The following is a 19,452-nucleotide window of genomic DNA, read 5'->3' as shown; positions in this document are numbered from 1 at the left end:
AACTATAGGGGTGGAAGTGGATGTGTCAGAAACTAGAGGGGGTGTAAATGTAATTATCCCAAAGTTAAAAGTGAAAACCCACGCACCCACTGCTACTGTATGTGAGTGTAATTTCTGCTTCTATTAGTTGAGTTGATTCAAGTGTTTGATTCAACATTGTTTGATTGTAATTACAACATTGTTTGATTACAGCATTGTTTGATTCAAGTGTGATGTGAGTGTAATTACATCATTGTTTGATTCAAGTGTAATGTGAGTGTAATTTCTGCTTCTATGAGTTGAGTTGCCTTGCCAAACAAGAATTTTTCTTAAAAATTTGCGTCAACGTGAAAAAACCCGACCCGACCCGAACCGACTCGAGATTTATCATGGGTAGGGCCGGGTTTGGGAATCGTGGGTTTTCCGAAAAAAAACCCGACCCGACCCGACCTGAGATATTTCTCGGGTAGGGTTGGGTTCTCCAAAACCCGACCCGCCCGACCCGAGTTGCAGCCCTAATCCTAACCCTCTGGTTTTTAGAGGTTCTCATAATGTGCAGTCCCTCTAGATCAAAGGGCTAGGATCATCCTATGGAGGCCCACCAAATGAACTGTTTATATGGCCACTCTAAAAATCTGGACCCCCCTCTCTAATTTCTCTCTCGTTCCTCACTTAACCCTGACCCTAACTAGTAACTATGCACAAATGTAAGTAGGACCTTTAATTCGAAATGGATTGTGATCCACTCAGGAAGTAGGGTCTGAGATATATGAACGGATTGATAGACAACACACAATCGTTCTAAACACTCATGGCAACAGTTCCCATCTCTTTCCCCATCCCAACTCATGACCCAGACCTCCTTCACAACCTCCTAGCTTCTGCCCTACAATCTTCCAAGTCCCTCAAACAAGGTAAACAAATTCACGCTTCAATTCTACGAAACAACCTCCATCAACACCTCTATTCCAAACTCTTTCTCTTCTATACCGAAACCCCTTCAATCTCAGCCCGCTTACACTATGCTACTCTGGTTTTCAAACAACTGCTCGATGAAGAAAAAGAAGAAGAAACACTCTCCATATTCATGTGGAACACCATGCTACGTTGTTACGCTCGCTCTAATGCCCCAAAACAAGCCATATCCCTCTACACCCAGATGAGATTTCGAGGAATTCAACCAAATAATTACACATTCACCTTCCTCATCAAAGCTTCCACTGATTCTTCACTCACGAATACATATCTCGGCCGTTCAATTCACGCGCAAGCTCTGGTTTTCGGCGTGCCTGATTCAGATGTTTACATTTGTACTGCATTGGTTAACATGTACTCAAATGGAGGGGATGTGGAGCTGGGAAGGTGTTTGTTTGATCGGATGAAGTATAGGACGGCTGCCACATGGAATGCCATGATCGCTGGTTATGCAAATTGGGGCTTGATTGAGAATGCCCGCCAACTGTTTGATGAAATGCCTGATAAGGATGAGCAGTCTTGGAATGTTATGGTTTGTGGGTATGCGAGGGTAGGGGAGTTTGACATTGCAGGGAGATTGTTTGATGGAATGGCAGTGAGGAAAACTCCACCGACTTGGAATGCGATGATCGCGGGGTATGTGAAGGGTTCGAGACCTTTAGATGCGTTGGCGCTCTTTAGAAGAATGCAAAATGCAGGAGTGAGGCCGGACGAGATCACATTGGTCACGGTGTTACCGGCTTGTGCTCAATTGGGTGCGTTAGAATTGGGCGAATGGGTTCATTTTTATGCGGATAAGAATGGATTTGGTTGTAATGTTTCGGTGTGCAATGCTCTCATTGACATGTATGCGAAGAGTGGTAGTATTGATAAGGCATTGGGTGTGTTTGAAAATATGAGGGAGCGAAGTGTGGTGTCTTGGAACACGATGATCTCTGGATTGGCAATCCATGGCCGGGGTGAAGAAGCAATCGAGCTGTTTGTGGAGATGGAGAACAAGGGAGTAATGCCTGATGATATAACCTTTGTGGGGCTGTTAAGCGCTTGTGGGCATGTGGGGTTTGTCGATCGAGCATGGGTTTACGTTGAAAGAATGCAGAAGGTCTATAGAATCCAGCCCAAAATCGAGCATTACGGATGTATGGTGGATGTTTTAGGGCGTGCACGCCAATTGGATGAGGCTCTAGAGCTAATAGATCGAATGCCTGTTGAGCCCAATTCAATAATCTTGGGATCATTACTAAGTGCTTGTAGGATGTGCAATAATTTCCGGCAAGGAGAATGGGTGTTAGAGAAACTGGTGGAGATGGAGCCTCAGAATCCGGGCTACTACGTGTTGCTTTCAAACATGTATGCTTGCTTTGGGCGATGGAAGGATGTGACTGAAATTAGGAACTTGATGAAGTCAAGGGGCATAGAGAAAATTCCTGGGTGCAGTTCAATAGAGCTAGATAACACAGTTCATGAGTTTGTTGTAGGTGACAAGACCCATCCACAGACACAGGAGATTTACACTAAACTTGAAGAAATTTCTGAGAAGTTGCAATCTGCTGGTTATGTCCCAGATACATCGGTTGTGTTGTTCGATTTGGATGAAGAGGAGAAAACCCAAAATCTTTCATTTCACAGCGAGAAGTTAGCCATTGCTTTTGGGCTTTTGAACACAAGCGCAGGGAAATCTATTCGAGTTGTGAAGAATCTCCGTGTGTGCAGGGACTGCCACTCTGCAATAAAATTAATCTCTAGAGCTTACAATCGGGAAATCACTGTCAGAGATCGTAGCCGATTCCACCACTTTAAGGATGGCAGGTGTTCGTGTAATGACTACTGGTAATGATGGTTATTTTTTTTGAAAGATACTGGTAATGATGGTTATGTGCCAAAATTATTGCAGATTAAGTCAGTAGATATATCACCATGAGTGCGATTTGTGACTTATATGGAGGTGCGAGTTCTCTGTATGATCATCCATCAATCAATGATAAACATTACAAAAATACTATAGAATCAAGGTTCTGGTTAAAGATAGGGTCCATGTGAGGCAACTTACAGTTAGGGAGAGATACATCGAACTATGGCAGCTTAAAGCTTACCTAAAGTAAATATTATGGCAGGGCAAGGAGCAAAGAGGAGAATTAAGTCATGGAGGAGAGTGCAGAAGCATGATCTTCTTTAGGAAAAAGCCAGAGTTTCGGATAGAAGTACATCATAAACTGATGCACATACGCTTGATCATTTTCTGGAAGCGAAATTTGCTTCAACTCAACGTGTCTCTATGAAGAGGCTAACAAAGTATGGAAGTTCAGATGTTTGGATGCAAATTATATGTGCCCATGCAAGAAAACCCACATGTTAAGGTGCTAAGAATGTGATGCTAAACTAAGAAGTTACTAATGGAGTCACAAAAAGAAGCGCTATGGTGGAGATGCGGTCCAAGTTGCTGTCTATTTTGAACAAGAACTGCAAGTCAAAAGGCAATAAATGGCCGCAAAGTCACAGCCAGATCCATGCCAAACGAATCAGCAACAATCCCATCAGAACAGTACTGTAAAGCCCTGTTTGTTTTAGATTATGACAACCTATTGTGAGTGCTAAACCAATTATTGGACACAAATTTAAACGTAGTTTTGAGTCCATTAATCGGTTTGGCACTCACAATCTGTTGTCATAATCTTAAACGAACAGGGCCTAAGAGTATCTGAAGGCCCTTACAAAATGGAAGTTCTACGTGGTTGGTTATATGCTATCAAACTTCATGGACATAACCAGAGCAACACTTTGAGAAGTTTGTCACATCCTTGCAAAGTGCAAGTGCGCAGAGGTAGCTTCCATTGAAGATATAGATTGGTAGGGGGCAATTAGATTGATCATCAAGGTTGAAATCCAATGTTTTAAGGTTTTAAAAAAAATGGAAACGAGGAGATGGAGTTAGCACTCAACTCAACTCAACTAAGCCTTTGTCCCAAACTAGTTGAGGTCGACTAATGAATCCTTTAGAAAATTTTCATGAAGAAGGTGAAAGAATCTAACTGGCTCAAATTGACCAAATCCTGACACTAGTTGGGTCCGTCTACATGGATCATTTTCTTCCATTCTCTCCCATCATTGGTTATGTTCTTAGCCATCAAGTCTTTCCTCACTGTTTCTACCCAAGTTGTTTTCGGTCTGCGCCTACCTTTTTACGGGTATCTTCATTTTTAATTCTATCTAACATTGTGTGGCCGCACATCCATCTAAGCATTTGCATCTCTGCTATACTCATCTTATGCACATGCTGTTTTTTGGTGGCCCAACATTCTGAGCCGCACAGCTGTCTTATAAAAAGAAAGATCGAGGAGAGGAAATCCAAGAGTCCCCAACCAATTAAAAGTTGCTTATGTGAGGTTCTCCTGATTGGTTGGCTTTCTTAGAACTTCGTGTCGACCTCTGAGTGGGTGCCAATGGGTGCCAATTTTTACCCCAATACCTTTCAAGATATGCATTTATTGTCAGGTACAAAGGATACCCTGATCCATCCATGGGCTTTTGATTAGATATGGTATGTTTGGTTTAGATCCAAACAAACCTTATTTTTTGAGTTGAGAATTTTTCCCACTATCAAAGACAATTTTCATCCTAGTGGACCTTTGAAATTTTTTTATGAAAATTATCTTCCCATATAATTTTTTTATCTAGATCCAAACGACCCCTAGGTCCTTCTTTGGAACTTGAAACATTATTTCATAGAATATTTGTGGGCCTCACTGCCATGGAATATTTTTTCACGTTGGCCAAACATGGTAAGTTGAAAAGAAAATTGAGTTATTGATTCTTGGGCAACTCCACTCAATCTTATGTTTCACCGTCAATGGATCAGTTAGACCGAGGACTGCCACTAATGACTCCACCCGCAAAAGACTATTGCAAGTACGCTTTTCTAGCACAGAATTGAAAGGGAAATGATATTCCCACTTCCTTGTCTCAATATAGGCCTGTTTCGATGCCGAGAAGATTTTGATTTGGATTTCTCACATTTGCAGCCCTTTTTCCATTGTAATTTGGATCGGATCAAATTCTTGGATTTTCAATTCAGCAGCTGATAGTGAAAAAAAAATCAGATTTCTAAATTTGCTGTGGAAATAAGAAATTAGAAATCCACAGAGCTGACAGTTTCCTTCACCGTCTTTGCTCATCAGCCTCTCCCCTCCACTAGGAAGTACCCCCTTCTTCCCTCTCCGTCTCCCTCTACTCTACATGAGCTGCTGGATCTATTCAATTTGTATTCAAAACTCAAATCCAAATCCAAATACAAAATGAGAAGTATCCAAACAGGCCCTAATGGTATTCTACTTTGTACTTTTTAAATTACTTGTTGAGTGCATTTTGGGAATTGTAACAACCTTTAAAAGCTACTCAGAAAAGTGTAAACGCTGTGGTGTCATTATTGATTATTGAATCAAGGGCATGATAATAACATATTTCACCCAGCTGTATACAATCATCACCATCCAATCAAGATCAAATTATAATAGAAATTGGCCCCACTTGATCACATCACCTCCTTAAACTTCAAAGAAAAGGGTTTTGGCCCTTAGGGCACTTGTTAAGCATAAATTAATTGCCCTAGGGAACTTGAATTTACACATACTTTTAGACTGTTACACATGTTTTGAGATTTTTTTCGTCTAAGTATGTGTAAATTCAAGATCCCAAGGGCAATTAAATGAAGCTTAACTAGTGCCCTTAGGGCACTCCTTAGCAAAACCCCAAAGAAAATAGGGTCCCCTTAACTCAACCCACACCTAATTTTCTGGACTGGGCCCATTCCACTCAGTTCGTCTGACTCAGCAAAACCCACTGGGTGAAATCAATTAATGATGAGGTGGAGGTGACTCGAGCGAGTCTTGAGTCTTCCCGACGGGTTTTTGAACTATGATGAGATTTTAAAAAAATTAAGAACCCTCTCAAATTGGTAAATCCATCCATAATCTACTCCTCAAATCACAAGTACAAACCCTAGAGTGAATTCTAGGGTTGGAGTGCAAGTGAAGCCACATTATTGAACTTGAACCCACCCCGTTCACTAATACCTAATTTTTTTTGTTTGAAATAGTCACTAATACCTAATTTTATTTCTCCATATTATTGTACAAGAGAAACAGCATATGCATACTTTTAATAATGTTGTCATGACCCACCCCACCACAGCTCAATTAGTCTCAAAGAGTTTTTTAAGGGAAAAATAATGTGAAAAGTGATGATCTTATAACTAATACTAGTATTCCTTGCCCATGCTATGCAAAATGTAGAGTGGTGGACCGCACCCCAAGTTTGGGTGGAGATGGTGGGCATAGGTTTGGGTGATGATTTGCCTTACCAGTTACCCCATCCATCCATGGCTATAATATGGTGGGCCCCACACTAATGCATGAGTTTGGGTGGAGATGGTGAACCGACCTCATCAAGACATGAGTAAAATGGTGGGTCCCACAGTATTCATGGGTTTGGGTAGAGATGGTGGCCCCACCCAAGGGTTTAAAATGCTGGGCCACCTGCCATCAAAACTTGAGGTGTAAAATGGTGGGCCCCACAGTATTCAGGTGTTTGGGTAGAGATGGTGGCCCCAACCAAGGGGGTAAAATGCTGGGCCTCACGCCATCAAAACTTGAGGTGTAAAATAGTGAGCCTCACACTATGCATGCTTTATGGTGGAGATGGTGGGCCCATCCCATCAAAACATGAGTACAATGGTGGATCCTACAGTATTCATGGGTTTGGGTGGAGATGTTGGTAACCACCCAAGGGTGTAAAATGCTGGGCCTCACGCAATCAAAACGTGAGGCGTAAAATGGTGGGCCCCACGCATAGTATGCATGATAATTAAAAATATGGGTATAAGATTTGTGTACCTAGAATGAGAGAGGGGGAGAAAGAGGGGAAGATTCCAAGGTGTGGTGAGTGAGAAGAGCATGTGAAGAGTACGGATCGATAAGGAAAACTAGGGGTGTCAATGGATCCAGACGGTCAGATGGATCATCCGAATCCGAACACTAATGAACGGGATCTAAACATATGAATAGGATCCATGGGCATATTTCGGATTATCAAATATGGGATCCGAAAATTTTTGGATTGTGTATGGGCACGCCACAGATGCCTATTGGATAGTCACGATTCGAAATGGTTTACAAAAATACCCTCCAAATTTTGTTAATGCTAACCATTCTATGAAGGGTATTTTGGTCAAAACCTCTCTTATCACTTAATGAATCGGATGAGAATGCGATTTCACTCATTTCAGTCGTTTCATTTCATACTTTCATGAAGGAAAAGAGAGAGGGGTTTTGTTCTTTATGCATCATATTCTTTCATAATAGTTATACATTATATTTGTGTATGTAATTTTGATTATTTTATAGTTTACAAGCATTATTATACACGTAGATTAAACATAGATAAAATTTTAATTTAGTTGAAGAAAATGCATAGAGACACACTACTAGTGGACTGCCATTCTATCTCTTTTTTTTAAAAAAAATTGTTTACTTAGCTTAGTGGGACATAATAGGACACTCCGATGGACGGTCCGAATTAAAATGGATCGTGATCATGACGTGGAAAGTAGGATCCGAAGAACAATCCGACTTCAACCCGACCGATAAGGAATTTGAATGGATCATGACTGTGACATAGGTGGATCCGACCCGAAGTGGATCCGTTGACACCCCTAAGGAAAACAAAAAACTATTTTAACAAAGGGAATTTTTTACTGTGTTTTTCAACTCCACCACATGATCTCCTCACTTTACCGCCTTCTCAAATTTCTATCGTCAGTCCTCTTTATCCCTCACCATGGATAAACAAATATTTTGTGATTTTTTCATGGTTGCCAAACACACCATTTTTTTCCTTGAAAGCAGTGAAATTTTTTATTTTGAATGTGAAATATCGAAAAAATTACTCTCTATGAAAAAAGTTTGTAATAAAAAAAGAGAAATGATATAAGCGCAACCGTGTTTTAATAAGGCAATGATAAATTGGCACCCCCTGTAGGATAATTCGCACCCATATACCCTCTTTCAAAGGGTACGAATCATCCTACAAGGGTGCAGATTTTTCATTGCCCTTTAATAATTGTACAAACCCAGCTTGTCTTTTCTGTTTTAATTGTCTTGTGAACATGGTTTTAAATTTTGGATTTCGGAGCCGACACCGAAACCACCTAAAACCGAAATGGTCATTTATTTAGGCCGAAATTTTGGTTTTTCCGAAATTTGACCCAAAAAATCTGTTTTTTTTTTTAATTAATTTAATATTTCACAGAAATTTCGACCGAAATTACTGAAATTTCTGTAATTTCGGCTGAAATTTAATAATGAATAAAATATTTGTTTCGATTTTTGTATCAGATTTAGACCGAAATTTCAAAATTTCAAGGTCCGAAACCGAAATTTTAAACCTTGCTTGTGAAAGCTTTTTGGGAATTGTAATAACCTTTGACAGCTCTTTAAATTCTAAAAGATAAGATGAGTTAGTGAAAATATCAAAACATGGTTGTGCTGATATCATTTCCCTAAATAAATTCCGTAAAATATGAATGGCACAAAATCAAGGCCGTTGATCTAGTAGACATCAATCTAGGCCCACTTTTGTCTTGATCCCCATCCTGAACAGGCATGCCATGGAGGGAAGATCTAGCTCTTGAACAACGGTCAGGATCAACTAGTAGGGACGCCACATGTACGATAGAGATCGCAAGCCATGGTGGTGAGTCATGTTAGCTCCAGTTAGATTGGAAGCAAATTTTCATGAAGAATGATATTGTCAGACCAATCTGATTGTAAAAATAGATGCATTCTCAATTGCATCGGACGGTTATTTTTGTTTGATTGGGCCACCACAAGATCATTTCACCTATCTTATCCCTAATTAGATGTACGGTCCTTATTGCTTCATTCAAAACGGGTGTTCTTACCGTTGTTTAAAAGCTCGGATGCCCATTGATCAGCAATTCGGACATCGATTTTCCGGAAAAGAACACTAATTCCCGAGAGTTTACATGGTGACTGCACCTGATTTCCCATATTTTTTTCAGAAAGTGCAGTGGGGCCCACTTCAAAGGATGATCCAAACCGTTCATTTGTTGGGCCATAACGTAAAAACTAAAAAGGCTGTACCACCTTTGCATGATCATCCTGTGGAGATGATCTACAGTGCACAGCCATTTTACGTTGTGGCCCAACAAATGGACAGTTTAGATCATCCTTTGAAGTGGGCCCCACTGTACTTTCTGAAAAATGATGGACTTCACATGCACTCACCATGTAAAATTGTAGACTCTCCCGGTTCACATGGGACCGTATATAGTCGGAGCAATCCGATAGTAGCCCCACAATTAATGATCGGTGCCTTAGAGTACATTAACGTGTCACTTTTTCAATGTGCTTCGATTTAGCTTTTCATATCAGAACCCTAAAACTGGGCTGTTAGAAAAGAACCTACCATTAAAGAGGAGAGAGAGAAGTTATCTCTCCTTAAATAAACCCAGGCTGGCAGTAAAGAGAGTAGCTGAAGACAAAGATACGAACAGTAGTTTGTAAGTTTTGAAATTCAAATTTAGAAGGGGACCCATGCATTTTTCTTTCAATTTGAAATACAGCCCTCTTTGTGATTTTATTATAAACCAGTAAAATGGTAATTTTTCCTGAGATTCTGAAAAATTATCAAGATATCTTTATTTTTATTTTTATTACAAAATTATCACAAAAACATCCCATAAATTCATGATATTATCTGTTTTTTCTATTTATTTTTCTTCAATTTTATATTTTTAAGGGATTTGCTAGGGACCATCTCAGAAGGCATTTCGCGGACAGGCTGTTGCATGAGAGAGAGCACCCACATTGGCTCAGATTTTGTCTCATTCATTTCATTCATCTCATATGGCTGCTCTCTTATGCAACAGACGGTCCGCGAAATGCAATGGTCCCTAGCAAATCCCTATTTTTGTTTTTGAAAAATAGTAGCATTTTCAGTTTTCACCTCCCTTCCTTTGTCTTTTCATGGTGAAAAAGCTGGGAAATGTGGTGGAAATATCACTTCCCTAAACCATTATCATACTTCTAATTAGTAATTGCTGTTACCAAGTAGAATTTGAAGACAAGTGATTGAGCAAAAGTTCATCGTAGATTAATCCCATCACAGACTCAATCACAGATCGATCGATCCAACTGTAAAGTCCAAACTAGTGGGGACCCACTTCCTATCACCGTTCGATATTGATCGGACAATCAAAAGAATAACTCAGTATACGAGTCTCCTTGTTGATATTTACACCCATCATTTCCAAAAATTTAGAGAGTTAAAAAAGTATGCTACATCATTTGTTTTGCCAACAGTAGCACAGAGCATCTAATTTGGTAATCCAGACCAGAGGAGTAACAAACTGGGTTTGTTTATTAAAAATTCTTGAAGTTAACAGACAGTTAAAACTTAAAAAGGTCCAGAGGCCTAGTAAGAAAAAAGTTACTACCTACAGCTGATAAGGAAATAGGAATATGGGCCCAAGATAAGACAAAGGCTCCCTAAAAAGAATGCAGTATCTTTGTTATTTTCAGCACCTCCAATGCTCCATATTTGAAAATCCCATTGAACCTCTGATCTAAAAACTGTAAGAACAGCTGGACCTTTTTTTTTTTTTTTGGCAAAAAACATATGGGTCATTTACTTTCTAAGAATTTTCCTTGGAATGTGTTACAATATATAGCTTGAGAACTGTGTTTTTCTGAATGTGATCAGATTGCAGAGAAGCTTCATTCTAGTACCAGTGCAAAATGCAAAGTGATGGCTTTGGAGATCAGAAGTGGAGGTGGGTTCTTGTTCTTGTTTTTTTTTTTTTTTTTTTTTTGGTTTTTTTTCTTAATTCTTTTGTCTGGTGTTTTCACAGAGATAAGATGATGGAAGGAGAAGATGGGTCAAGGACAATTGATTGTTTGAGGGGAAGATTGCTTGCAGAGAGGGTGACTTCAAAGGCTACAAAAGAAGAAGCAGAGCTCATTGGGGAAAAGGTCTGTTTCCAACACATAAAAACAATTTATGTTCTTGGTGATGTTTTTAATATTTCTCTTGTTCATGAACTTTTACTGTTAAATAAACATTATTTTAAAAATAAAATAAATCACAGATTAGATAGCCTAATCTTCATTAACAGATCTGTGATTTTCTGTTGATCTTGGTTTTTTTAATGTTTTTGTCATTTCTTATGGGTTTACAGCTTATAGAGCTAGAAAGACAGCTAAAGATAGAGATTGAGTCCAGGAACAAAGCTGAAAAGAAACTGAAATTCGCAATGAAAAAACTCAATTCCCTGAAACTTTCATCTGTTTTGGGCCAATCAAATTTGTCCGAAAATCAAGGCTCCCTTAGTTCATCCACATGTTCCTCAGACCCCCAAGAATCAGAAGAACTAAAAACTGATCCTCAACCAGCAGAGCCCAGAAAAAGTAAGGTGGGAAGGGAGATGGAGGAGACAAAAGAAATGTTAATCTCAAAGGATTTCAGACTTGACAGTTCAACAAGTATTACTGATGATTCAATTCATCAAATGCTATCTTATGGAGAGAGTTCAAGTTCTGCGAGCACTGCCCATTATCATAACAGTAAAGATCTTTATCAGGAGGAAGAAACCAGCAAATTTAAAGACAGTCTTAGCTCCGAGGAATTGATGACGGATCCTTTCAGGTATGTCTATAGATGATAGCAAATCCTTTCTATCTTAATTGTTGTTTATGATTGTAAGTTCTCTGCATTGTGAAAAATGTTGAGAGCAGTCTCTGACTAATACAAAAATGAACCCACATCCATATCAATTAACAGCGTCAAGATTCACTTGCAATAGTTCAGAAGATATGTGAATTGGAGACTAGACAGTTTCACCCTGATCAGGGGTACAAATTAGGATTAGTGAAACATACTTAACCAGTTCTTTATTAATCGTATTGTATTAGCAAGTTCATCCTCCCTTCAATTGGGAATCAGACCCATGTTTTCCTGGAGAAATAAGAGGACTACTTTAGTTTCATGGTTTACTGGATTAATGGCAAATGTGTCCCGGGGAAAAAAATGGTTGTAACAGACCAATGGTGATTGGAAACTGTAGAAAATATCCGATCGAAGAAAATACCACAGGTGGGAATCAGACCCGTCTTTTTTTTTGCCTTTTCTGGAGAATAGGAGATTTCTATTGGGTTTTCAGTTTGATGGATTAGTGAATCGATGACAAATCTGTATATTGCAAATAAATGTTTGTGGCCGATCTATGGTGACTGCAAACCATAGAAAATAACTTATCCAAGAACATGCCAATGGTAGGAATCAGAACCATGTCATCATTCTGGAGAAGAGATTTCTGTTGAGTTTTCAGTCACAAAGCTGTCAGTGAATGAACGACAAATCTGTGTATCATGGAAAAAGAAGAAGATTGGGACAGATCAGTGGCAATTGGAAACATATAGAAAATAACTGTTTGGTGTAAACCCTGCAAATTCCCTCCACACATCACACCCACAGACAAGGATAGCATGGAATTAACTCTTCAATCCTGCGTTGAATGTTTAATAAAAGGATACAATGTAGTGATTGAAATATTACTTTCTTTTTCTTGTTCTCTGGTTATTGGGTTGGCAACTACAGAATCCTGCTGATTTCTTTTTCTATCTTCAAACAGACATTCATCACTAGGTGGAGAAGAGCTGGAGCAAGTACGAGATCAATTGGAGTACTTGGATAATCAGCTAGCTTTAGTTCCAGCAAGCATCTGGCCAGACTCAGAGCCCCGCGAACAACGGAGAAACGATAGCATCCATGATGTTTTGGTAGCTCTGCGACACGCCAAAGAGCACCTGCAGAACTCACTGGGAAGAAGAGCTGTTATTTGTTCTCGCTCATTTGAACTCTGTGGTGTTTAAGAGGTGTCCTCCCCTGCAACATGCTTGGAGAAAGCTGGGTGAAATCTTTAGTACACTATGTCAAGGCACTTACATTCATTGTTCCGACTTACGATAAGGTTGCACAATGCAAGCTGTTACAAGTCTTAGTCTGAAGACTTCCATGAAATTTTGGAATCTCTATTTTCATATGTTAGTAGTCTATTGAGTTACATATGGGTAGTCTGGTCTTTTATCATATACTGTAACCCTAATCATATTTATATATGCTGAGAGAGTCTGTAAGTACGTCTCTCTCTCTCTCTCTCTCTCTCTCTCTCTCTCTCTCTCTCTCTCTCTCTCTCACACACACACACACACACACACACACACACACACACACACAATATTCAACTCACACCTCCTATCATCTTGCCCAAACAGCTTGTGAGCACGGGCTTAATTGTGGAATGGGTTCTCTGTGAATTCAACCGTATCAGAAACTTCATCTTCTGGAGTCGGATTCTTGCAGTTGTGCTAATTGTTGTGCGAAGATCCCCACTTATCTCCCAAGTTATCTGACAAGTTTATAGATTTAGAGCCGGATTAAAATTGATGGAATCTATAATACTCTCAATCTGAATGTCAAACAATAACCAAATGAGTTTAATACAATTATAAATGGAAGAAGAACAAGCAGATAATTTCCCCACCGTTCGCAAAGCCCTAAAAAAATAGCAAGTCAAGTCATGCCATTATTTATGAAATGCTTTCTGGCAATCCCATCATCCAAAAACTCACAGGCTTCCTCTCTTATTTTTTTTCTTTTTGAAACAGAAAACTCACAGGCTCCCTCTCTCGCTGCATTAATCTCAAGTTCTCAACTCCCATGTGAAGTCAAGTGATAGAAATATCAAACGCATGGGGAAGATCTTGACCAATGATGAGTTCATCAATGGTGAAAAGGGCTCCCCCTTCATTGGCCTCCTTTGCACCCATGACGACGACCAAGGTGATGTCAATCGTGACCCCAGTGCCCTTTACCTTGTTCTCTAGACCTTCGAAGAATCCTCTTCCATCTCCAATCAGCTGGCCGCAAACCCCAGCAAGAAGTAGAGGAGAGAGAGAGAGAGAGAGAGAGAGAGAGAGAGAGAGAGAGAGAGATTACTAATTGGGGCAACAACTACTACTAACCAAGAGAGATTACTAATTGGGGCAACAACAACTACCAACCAAGCCATTGTTAGACAAACAAGACATGTGAAGGAGAGGAATGACTGAAGAATTTCGGGGATGAAAATATAATTTCCCCTTTTGAAATGGGAAATGATATCCGCCCTACAGTGTTTTGATATTACCGCGCAAATATAAAAACATTGCAGTGGTGATATCATTTCCCTACTGAAATATTTTACTCATAAAGCATTACAAATAACAAGTCTCAAGTCCCAAGTGAAGTTCATCGATGAGCATATCAGATCCAACTTGGACAAGGTCTAGACCTACAGTGGGTTCATCAACGGCAAAAAGCTTCAACTTTGTTGGCCTACTCTGCACCATTCATGATTAGTCCTTGAGAAAAGGAGACCACTCTGCATCATTTATATCTCACATTTGATAATTTCGATCCAAAACCCATGTCACTCACTTCTATGTTTTTTTTTTGAAAGATGACTTTTATTACCCAAAAAAAAAAAGTTACAAAGACGGGGGACAACTGGACAAGATGTCCCCAGGGAGTGTAGCACCCAACCCAAAGGCTACATCAGAACAAGAAAATTGATCTAACCAAGGGTGATGCCAATCTCTTCACCTTCAGTCGAACAAGTGACTGACATTGACTCCAGAAGAACACCGGCCTTTGCAAGATTATCCGCCATTTCATTAGCCGATTGCCTACCGTGTTCAATCGTAGGGCCAATCGAACGAACAATATCCTTTTGCTTTGCTCTCCAACCACGCAATTGTGTTGGATGAATCGCCTTCAATGACGAGGGGTTGATGATAATTTGAGGCATACCATTTGATTCCAAATAGTAATGCTCTAACTTCTGCTTCGTTTGTGTCACAGACACCTGCTGGTCCCTAGTATTGCTTCCATATCTTCCCCTCCGAGTCGGGGATGACAGATTAATGAGGTAAAGGTCACTGAGAATCAGATCAATTAATACAAAAGAGATGTTGTGTACAATTTACAGTAAATATTCCTCAATCCAAAACTCATCAGAATCACCAGTAAGAGCTTTGGGACTTCTAATACTACCACGCTCTACCTAACAATCTGTCTTCTGCCAACTTAATCACCAGTAATCCCCACATGAGCATTCACCACTCCTAAAATAATGAAAGCCTGTGGAGTCTCTCACGTATATCTCTCTCCCAGTCACGGAGGAAACACACTTCAAGAACGTATGGCAATCACCACAGAGATTTATGTTTTTCATCACGCGCACAGGTCTCCCCGGCACAGTCATTAGAAGCCCATAAGTGGCAGCCAATTTCGCACTGTGATAGAACAAAAAATCCTTTTTCTGATACTCCTCTACTTCATGAAGAACAAAGCTTGTGTCTGGAACATAACCAACCTTCAGACATTCCACAATCAATATCTCCAACCCACTCAATATATCTTTAGCTTGCGAATGTGATCTATCTCTTGTGTAGAATGAATGAACCCTGTCTTGATGAATTATCCAGCTCCGAGCTGGATGCTTACGCCACCCTTTCTCTCTCATGTCTTCCCTAACTCTTTCAGAACAATGCCATCTCCCAGATGCAGAATAAAGATTTGATACAAGCACATACATGGATGGATCTCGTGGTTCCAAAGTGAGCAGATGTTGTGCTGCCTGTCTTCCTAGGATCATATTTGAGCGTAATCTACAACTATCAAGTAAAGCCCGCCAAACCAATGCATCGGGCTTGAAACACATGTTTTTGATTAACTCTTCTGCGTCATTAAAGCAACCCCAATAACCCAAAACATCGACCATGGCAGCATAATGCTCTGAAGTTGGTTCAATTCCATAATTGCTTTTCATGGAGTGAAACAAGGTACGACAAGTATCGACCGACTTTGATTTAGTATATCTACAAGATGAAAGAATTGAAATGAAGGTGATGTGGTCTGGTTTTGGACCCATATTCTCCATCTTCGTCCAAACATCCAAGGCTTTATCACCCTGTCTGTGAAGAAGATGGCCAGCAATTAAGGTGTTCCATGAGACAATATCGCGTTCTGGCATGAGATTAAAAATCTTAATTGCATCCTCCATGTTTCCACATTTTGAATACATGCTAATGGATGCATTCCCTACAGCTAAATCAGATAACAGACCATACTTAACGACATGACAGTGAATTTGCTTTCCCATCCTATCAAACCCTAAGGTTCCAAAGACACTAAGGATTGTGGCTAATACAAATTCATCCATAATCAGTTCTTCTTCCATATGCATTGCACAGAAGAGAGCCATCGCCTTATCGGGCTGACCATTTCGAGCATACCCACAAATCAGAGACGTCCATGCAATCAAGTGACTCTTATCATGAACCCACCGGCTAAACATTTTATCAGCATCGGCTATCCTCCCACACTTAGTGCACATATCCAACAACGCAGCTTCAATCCGAGCATTATATCCGAACCCAACCTTAAGCACAAATGCATGAATTTGCTCACTCTCTTCCATTTTGGATAGCATCCCACAAGCATTGACAACACTCGTCAAAGTGAAATCAGACAACTCCACTCCATCTTCCACCATTCCTCGAAAAAATTCCAATGCACGTGAAGCTTCACCATTCAGACAAAAACCAGCTAAAAGAGCATTGTATGAAACACAATTCCTTCCGGGCATCTGATTAAAGACCTCAACCGCTGATTCTACCAAACCAAACTTCATAAAACCAGTAACCATTCCAGTCCAAGAGATAACATCCCTTATCGACATTCTTCGAAATAGACCAACCACGTCTTCGACATTCCCACATTTAGTGTAGAATCCAATAAGCGCATTGTTCACGCTTATGTTCAACTCGAACCCAATTCGAAGAGCATGGGCATGAACTTCCTTCCCTTTTGACCGCGCGAGTGCCTCTGCGGCCGCAATCAAAAGGCTCGAAAGAGAGAATGGATCAGCTCTAAATCCATTCACCTGCATTTCCCTAAACAACTCAAACGCTCGTTCCCAATCCGATTCCTTCACCAGACCTGAAATAACAGTATTCCACGATGCCACATCTCTCTGTGGCATTTCATCAAACAGCTGGATGGCGGGATTGATAAGCCCACACTTGACATACAGACCCATGATTGCATTTGAAACATAAACGCAGAGAATATAACCCAATTTGAATGCCAATACATGAATTTGAGAACCCAATTGGGAATTCAGCGTCCGAATACAGGCGGTCAAGACCGCGACCAAGGCGAATTCATTGGGCTCAATGCCAGAACAATGCCTCATTCGGAAGAAAAGGCGTATTGATTCAGCTTCTTGGAAGCATTTAGCATAAGCAGAGATCATGGTGGAGAAGGACACGATATCAGGGGAAGACAAGGAATTGAAAATTTTGCGGGCGTTGGTGAGGGAGCCGAGCTTGAGGTACATGGAGATGAGAGAATTGTGGAGATGAGTATTGTCTTGGTGGGTTTTGGAGATAGAGGCGTGAATTGCGTGGCCGAGCTGAATGTCGTCGGTATCGATGGCGAGGCGGAGGAGGTAATGGTAGCGGGCGGAGAGAGCATCTTCTTCGTTGGAATCTGGTGGGTCGGGAGGATGGAGGAGGTAATGATTGTGATTCTGGGGGGGTAGTGTGACAGAGGAGGAGGAGGAAGAAGAAGAAGGGGGGTGGAAAGTAGGATTTGAGGGAGATTTGGGTGGTGAGAGAGTAAGAAAAGAGAAGGATGGTGGTTTTGATGATTGAGGGAAGGGAAGAATTCTTTTGGGGTGATGAAATTTAGGAGGAGGAGGAGGAAGGGATGAGGGTATGAGAATGGTGGTGGAGCTGGCCATGGCCTATCTCTGGTTTACATTTTGAAGGGTTTAAGAGGAAAGAGGTTTTTGATTGCAGAGGAGGGGTTGAGTAGACTGCATTGTAGTATGGTATGGCGCGCTTACTATGTTGTTGTGGGTCCCAGCCTTGGTTGATCTGGACTGTTTGCTTTGTGGGTTTAGGTTTGGTTACTCAGATGAACGGTTAGGATTTGAAGAATTCATCTTTCATTACTGGATAATGTTACAGTGTTTTGGGTTGTCCCAAATAGTCCTATAACATTCTGGATAATGATATAGTGTTTTCACATCCAGTTTCATATGGATGTAAAAATGGTGGGCCCCACCTCATAAGAGAGTAGGAGAAGTGATATGATCGCCCCCTTTTCTTTCCCGGGACACCCTTTCCAAGTATATTTATGACTGCTCTTTTTTACACTGCAGAGGGGTGGCCCGGGGGAAGAGAGAAAGGGACGAATATATAATTTCCCGAGATAGTGAGACTCACTGTAAAATGTTAGCCCAATCCTATGTATGGGTTGGGCGGAGTTGATGATGGATCCCACCGGTCAAAACATGAGGTGTAAAATGGTGGGTACACCCATGCAACCCATGAAGTAGGGGTGGAAATGGTTCGGTTCGGTTCGGTTTTGGGGCATACCCAAAACCGATCCATATATAATCGGTTCCCTAAAATTGGAACCAGAACTGAACCATATAAGTTTGGAACCGAACCGAATCAGAACCATATATAATCGGTTCAGTTCGGTTTTGGGTTTACCCAACCTTCACCTAATGTAGATTTTTTGCCTAATCGTATTTATAATCTATTCGGTTTGGATCAATCCTATTTATATATGAACTACAAACACAAACAAGCACGCATTTGGAATAATCAGGCACACATTTGGGCAATGCAAAAATTATATATGGACTACAAACAGGCACAAATTTGGGATAATCTGGGACAAATTTGGGCAATGCAAAAATTATATATGAACTACAAATTTGGGCAATTCCTAATATCCATTAAAATTTTAAAGGCAAAGGAACACGTTAAAGAGGGGTGAATTAAATGGGGGAGGGGTGATTTTATCAAATGCCTAAGTAAGTAAGTAGGGTAGGTTCTCGGTTCCGGGATCCCAAACCCAGAACCGAACCGAATTTCCACCGGTTCCAAATTTTCCGAACCGGAACCGAATCATATATAGCTGGAACCGAACCGAACCAAATGTGCCTGTTCGGTTCGGTTTCCCGGTTCGAACCGGAACCATGTCCACCCCTAGCATGAAGTGTAAAGAAATATTTGACTTTGGAAAACAATTTTCATGGAAAATGAGTTTTCAAAATAATGAAAAGTTTTTTCTATGAACAAAATATTCTAATAAAATTTTCCATAGAAAATTTCCAAATTTTTTTTTTTTTTTGCCAAATCAGCTGCAAGGGCGCCACTATCTGTTCGAAAATCAATCTAAAATCTAAATATTAACATCTGCTCAAAATTCAATCTAAAAACTAAATATTTCGAGAGCGGACTAAAAAAAACTTGCCAACCTTTGTTCGAAAATCAATCTAAAATCTAAACAAATAATTTATAT

At 40.3% G+C, this 19,452-nt stretch overlaps 2 protein-coding genes and 1 pseudogene across 2 annotated transcripts; 2 read left to right on the top strand and 1 right to left on the bottom strand.

The window, feature by feature from the left end:
- The first annotated feature begins 524 nt into the window (after nucleotides 1-524).
- On the top strand, nucleotides 525-2,915 carry LOC143851542 (pentatricopeptide repeat-containing protein At3g62890 pseudogene; annotated as a pseudogene).
- A 7,604-nt stretch (nucleotides 2,916-10,519) lies between these two features.
- On the top strand, nucleotides 10,520-13,166 carry LOC143851091 (uncharacterized). The gene is made up of 5 exons (XM_077360417.1): nucleotides 10,520-10,603; nucleotides 10,732-10,801; nucleotides 10,880-11,000; nucleotides 11,207-11,673; nucleotides 12,659-13,166. Exons 2-5 carry the CDS (start codon nucleotides 10,767-10,769, stop codon nucleotides 12,897-12,899), a joined length of 864 nt encoding a protein of 287 aa, XP_077216532.1. The 5' UTR covers nucleotides 10,520-10,603; nucleotides 10,732-10,766; the 3' UTR covers nucleotides 12,900-13,166.
- A 1,830-nt stretch (nucleotides 13,167-14,996) lies between these two features.
- Nucleotides 14,997-18,103, bottom strand: EMB175 (Pentatricopeptide repeat (PPR) superfamily protein). Its single transcript, XM_077361010.1, has one exon. It carries the CDS (start codon nucleotides 17,873-17,875, stop codon nucleotides 15,158-15,160), a length of 2,718 nt encoding a protein of 905 aa, XP_077217125.1. The 5' UTR covers nucleotides 17,876-18,103; the 3' UTR covers nucleotides 14,997-15,157.
- Between the last annotated feature and the right edge of the window lie 1,349 nt (nucleotides 18,104-19,452).

This window comes from Tasmannia lanceolata, unplaced genomic scaffold (genome assembly GCF_043159265.1).
Source record: "Tasmannia lanceolata isolate RefF3 unplaced genomic scaffold, GAP_Taslan_0.1 ptg000018l, whole genome shotgun sequence".
NCBI lineage: Eukaryota > Viridiplantae > Streptophyta > Magnoliopsida > Canellales > Winteraceae > Tasmannia > Tasmannia lanceolata.
This window is presented reverse-complemented; position numbering and strand designations above follow the sequence as displayed.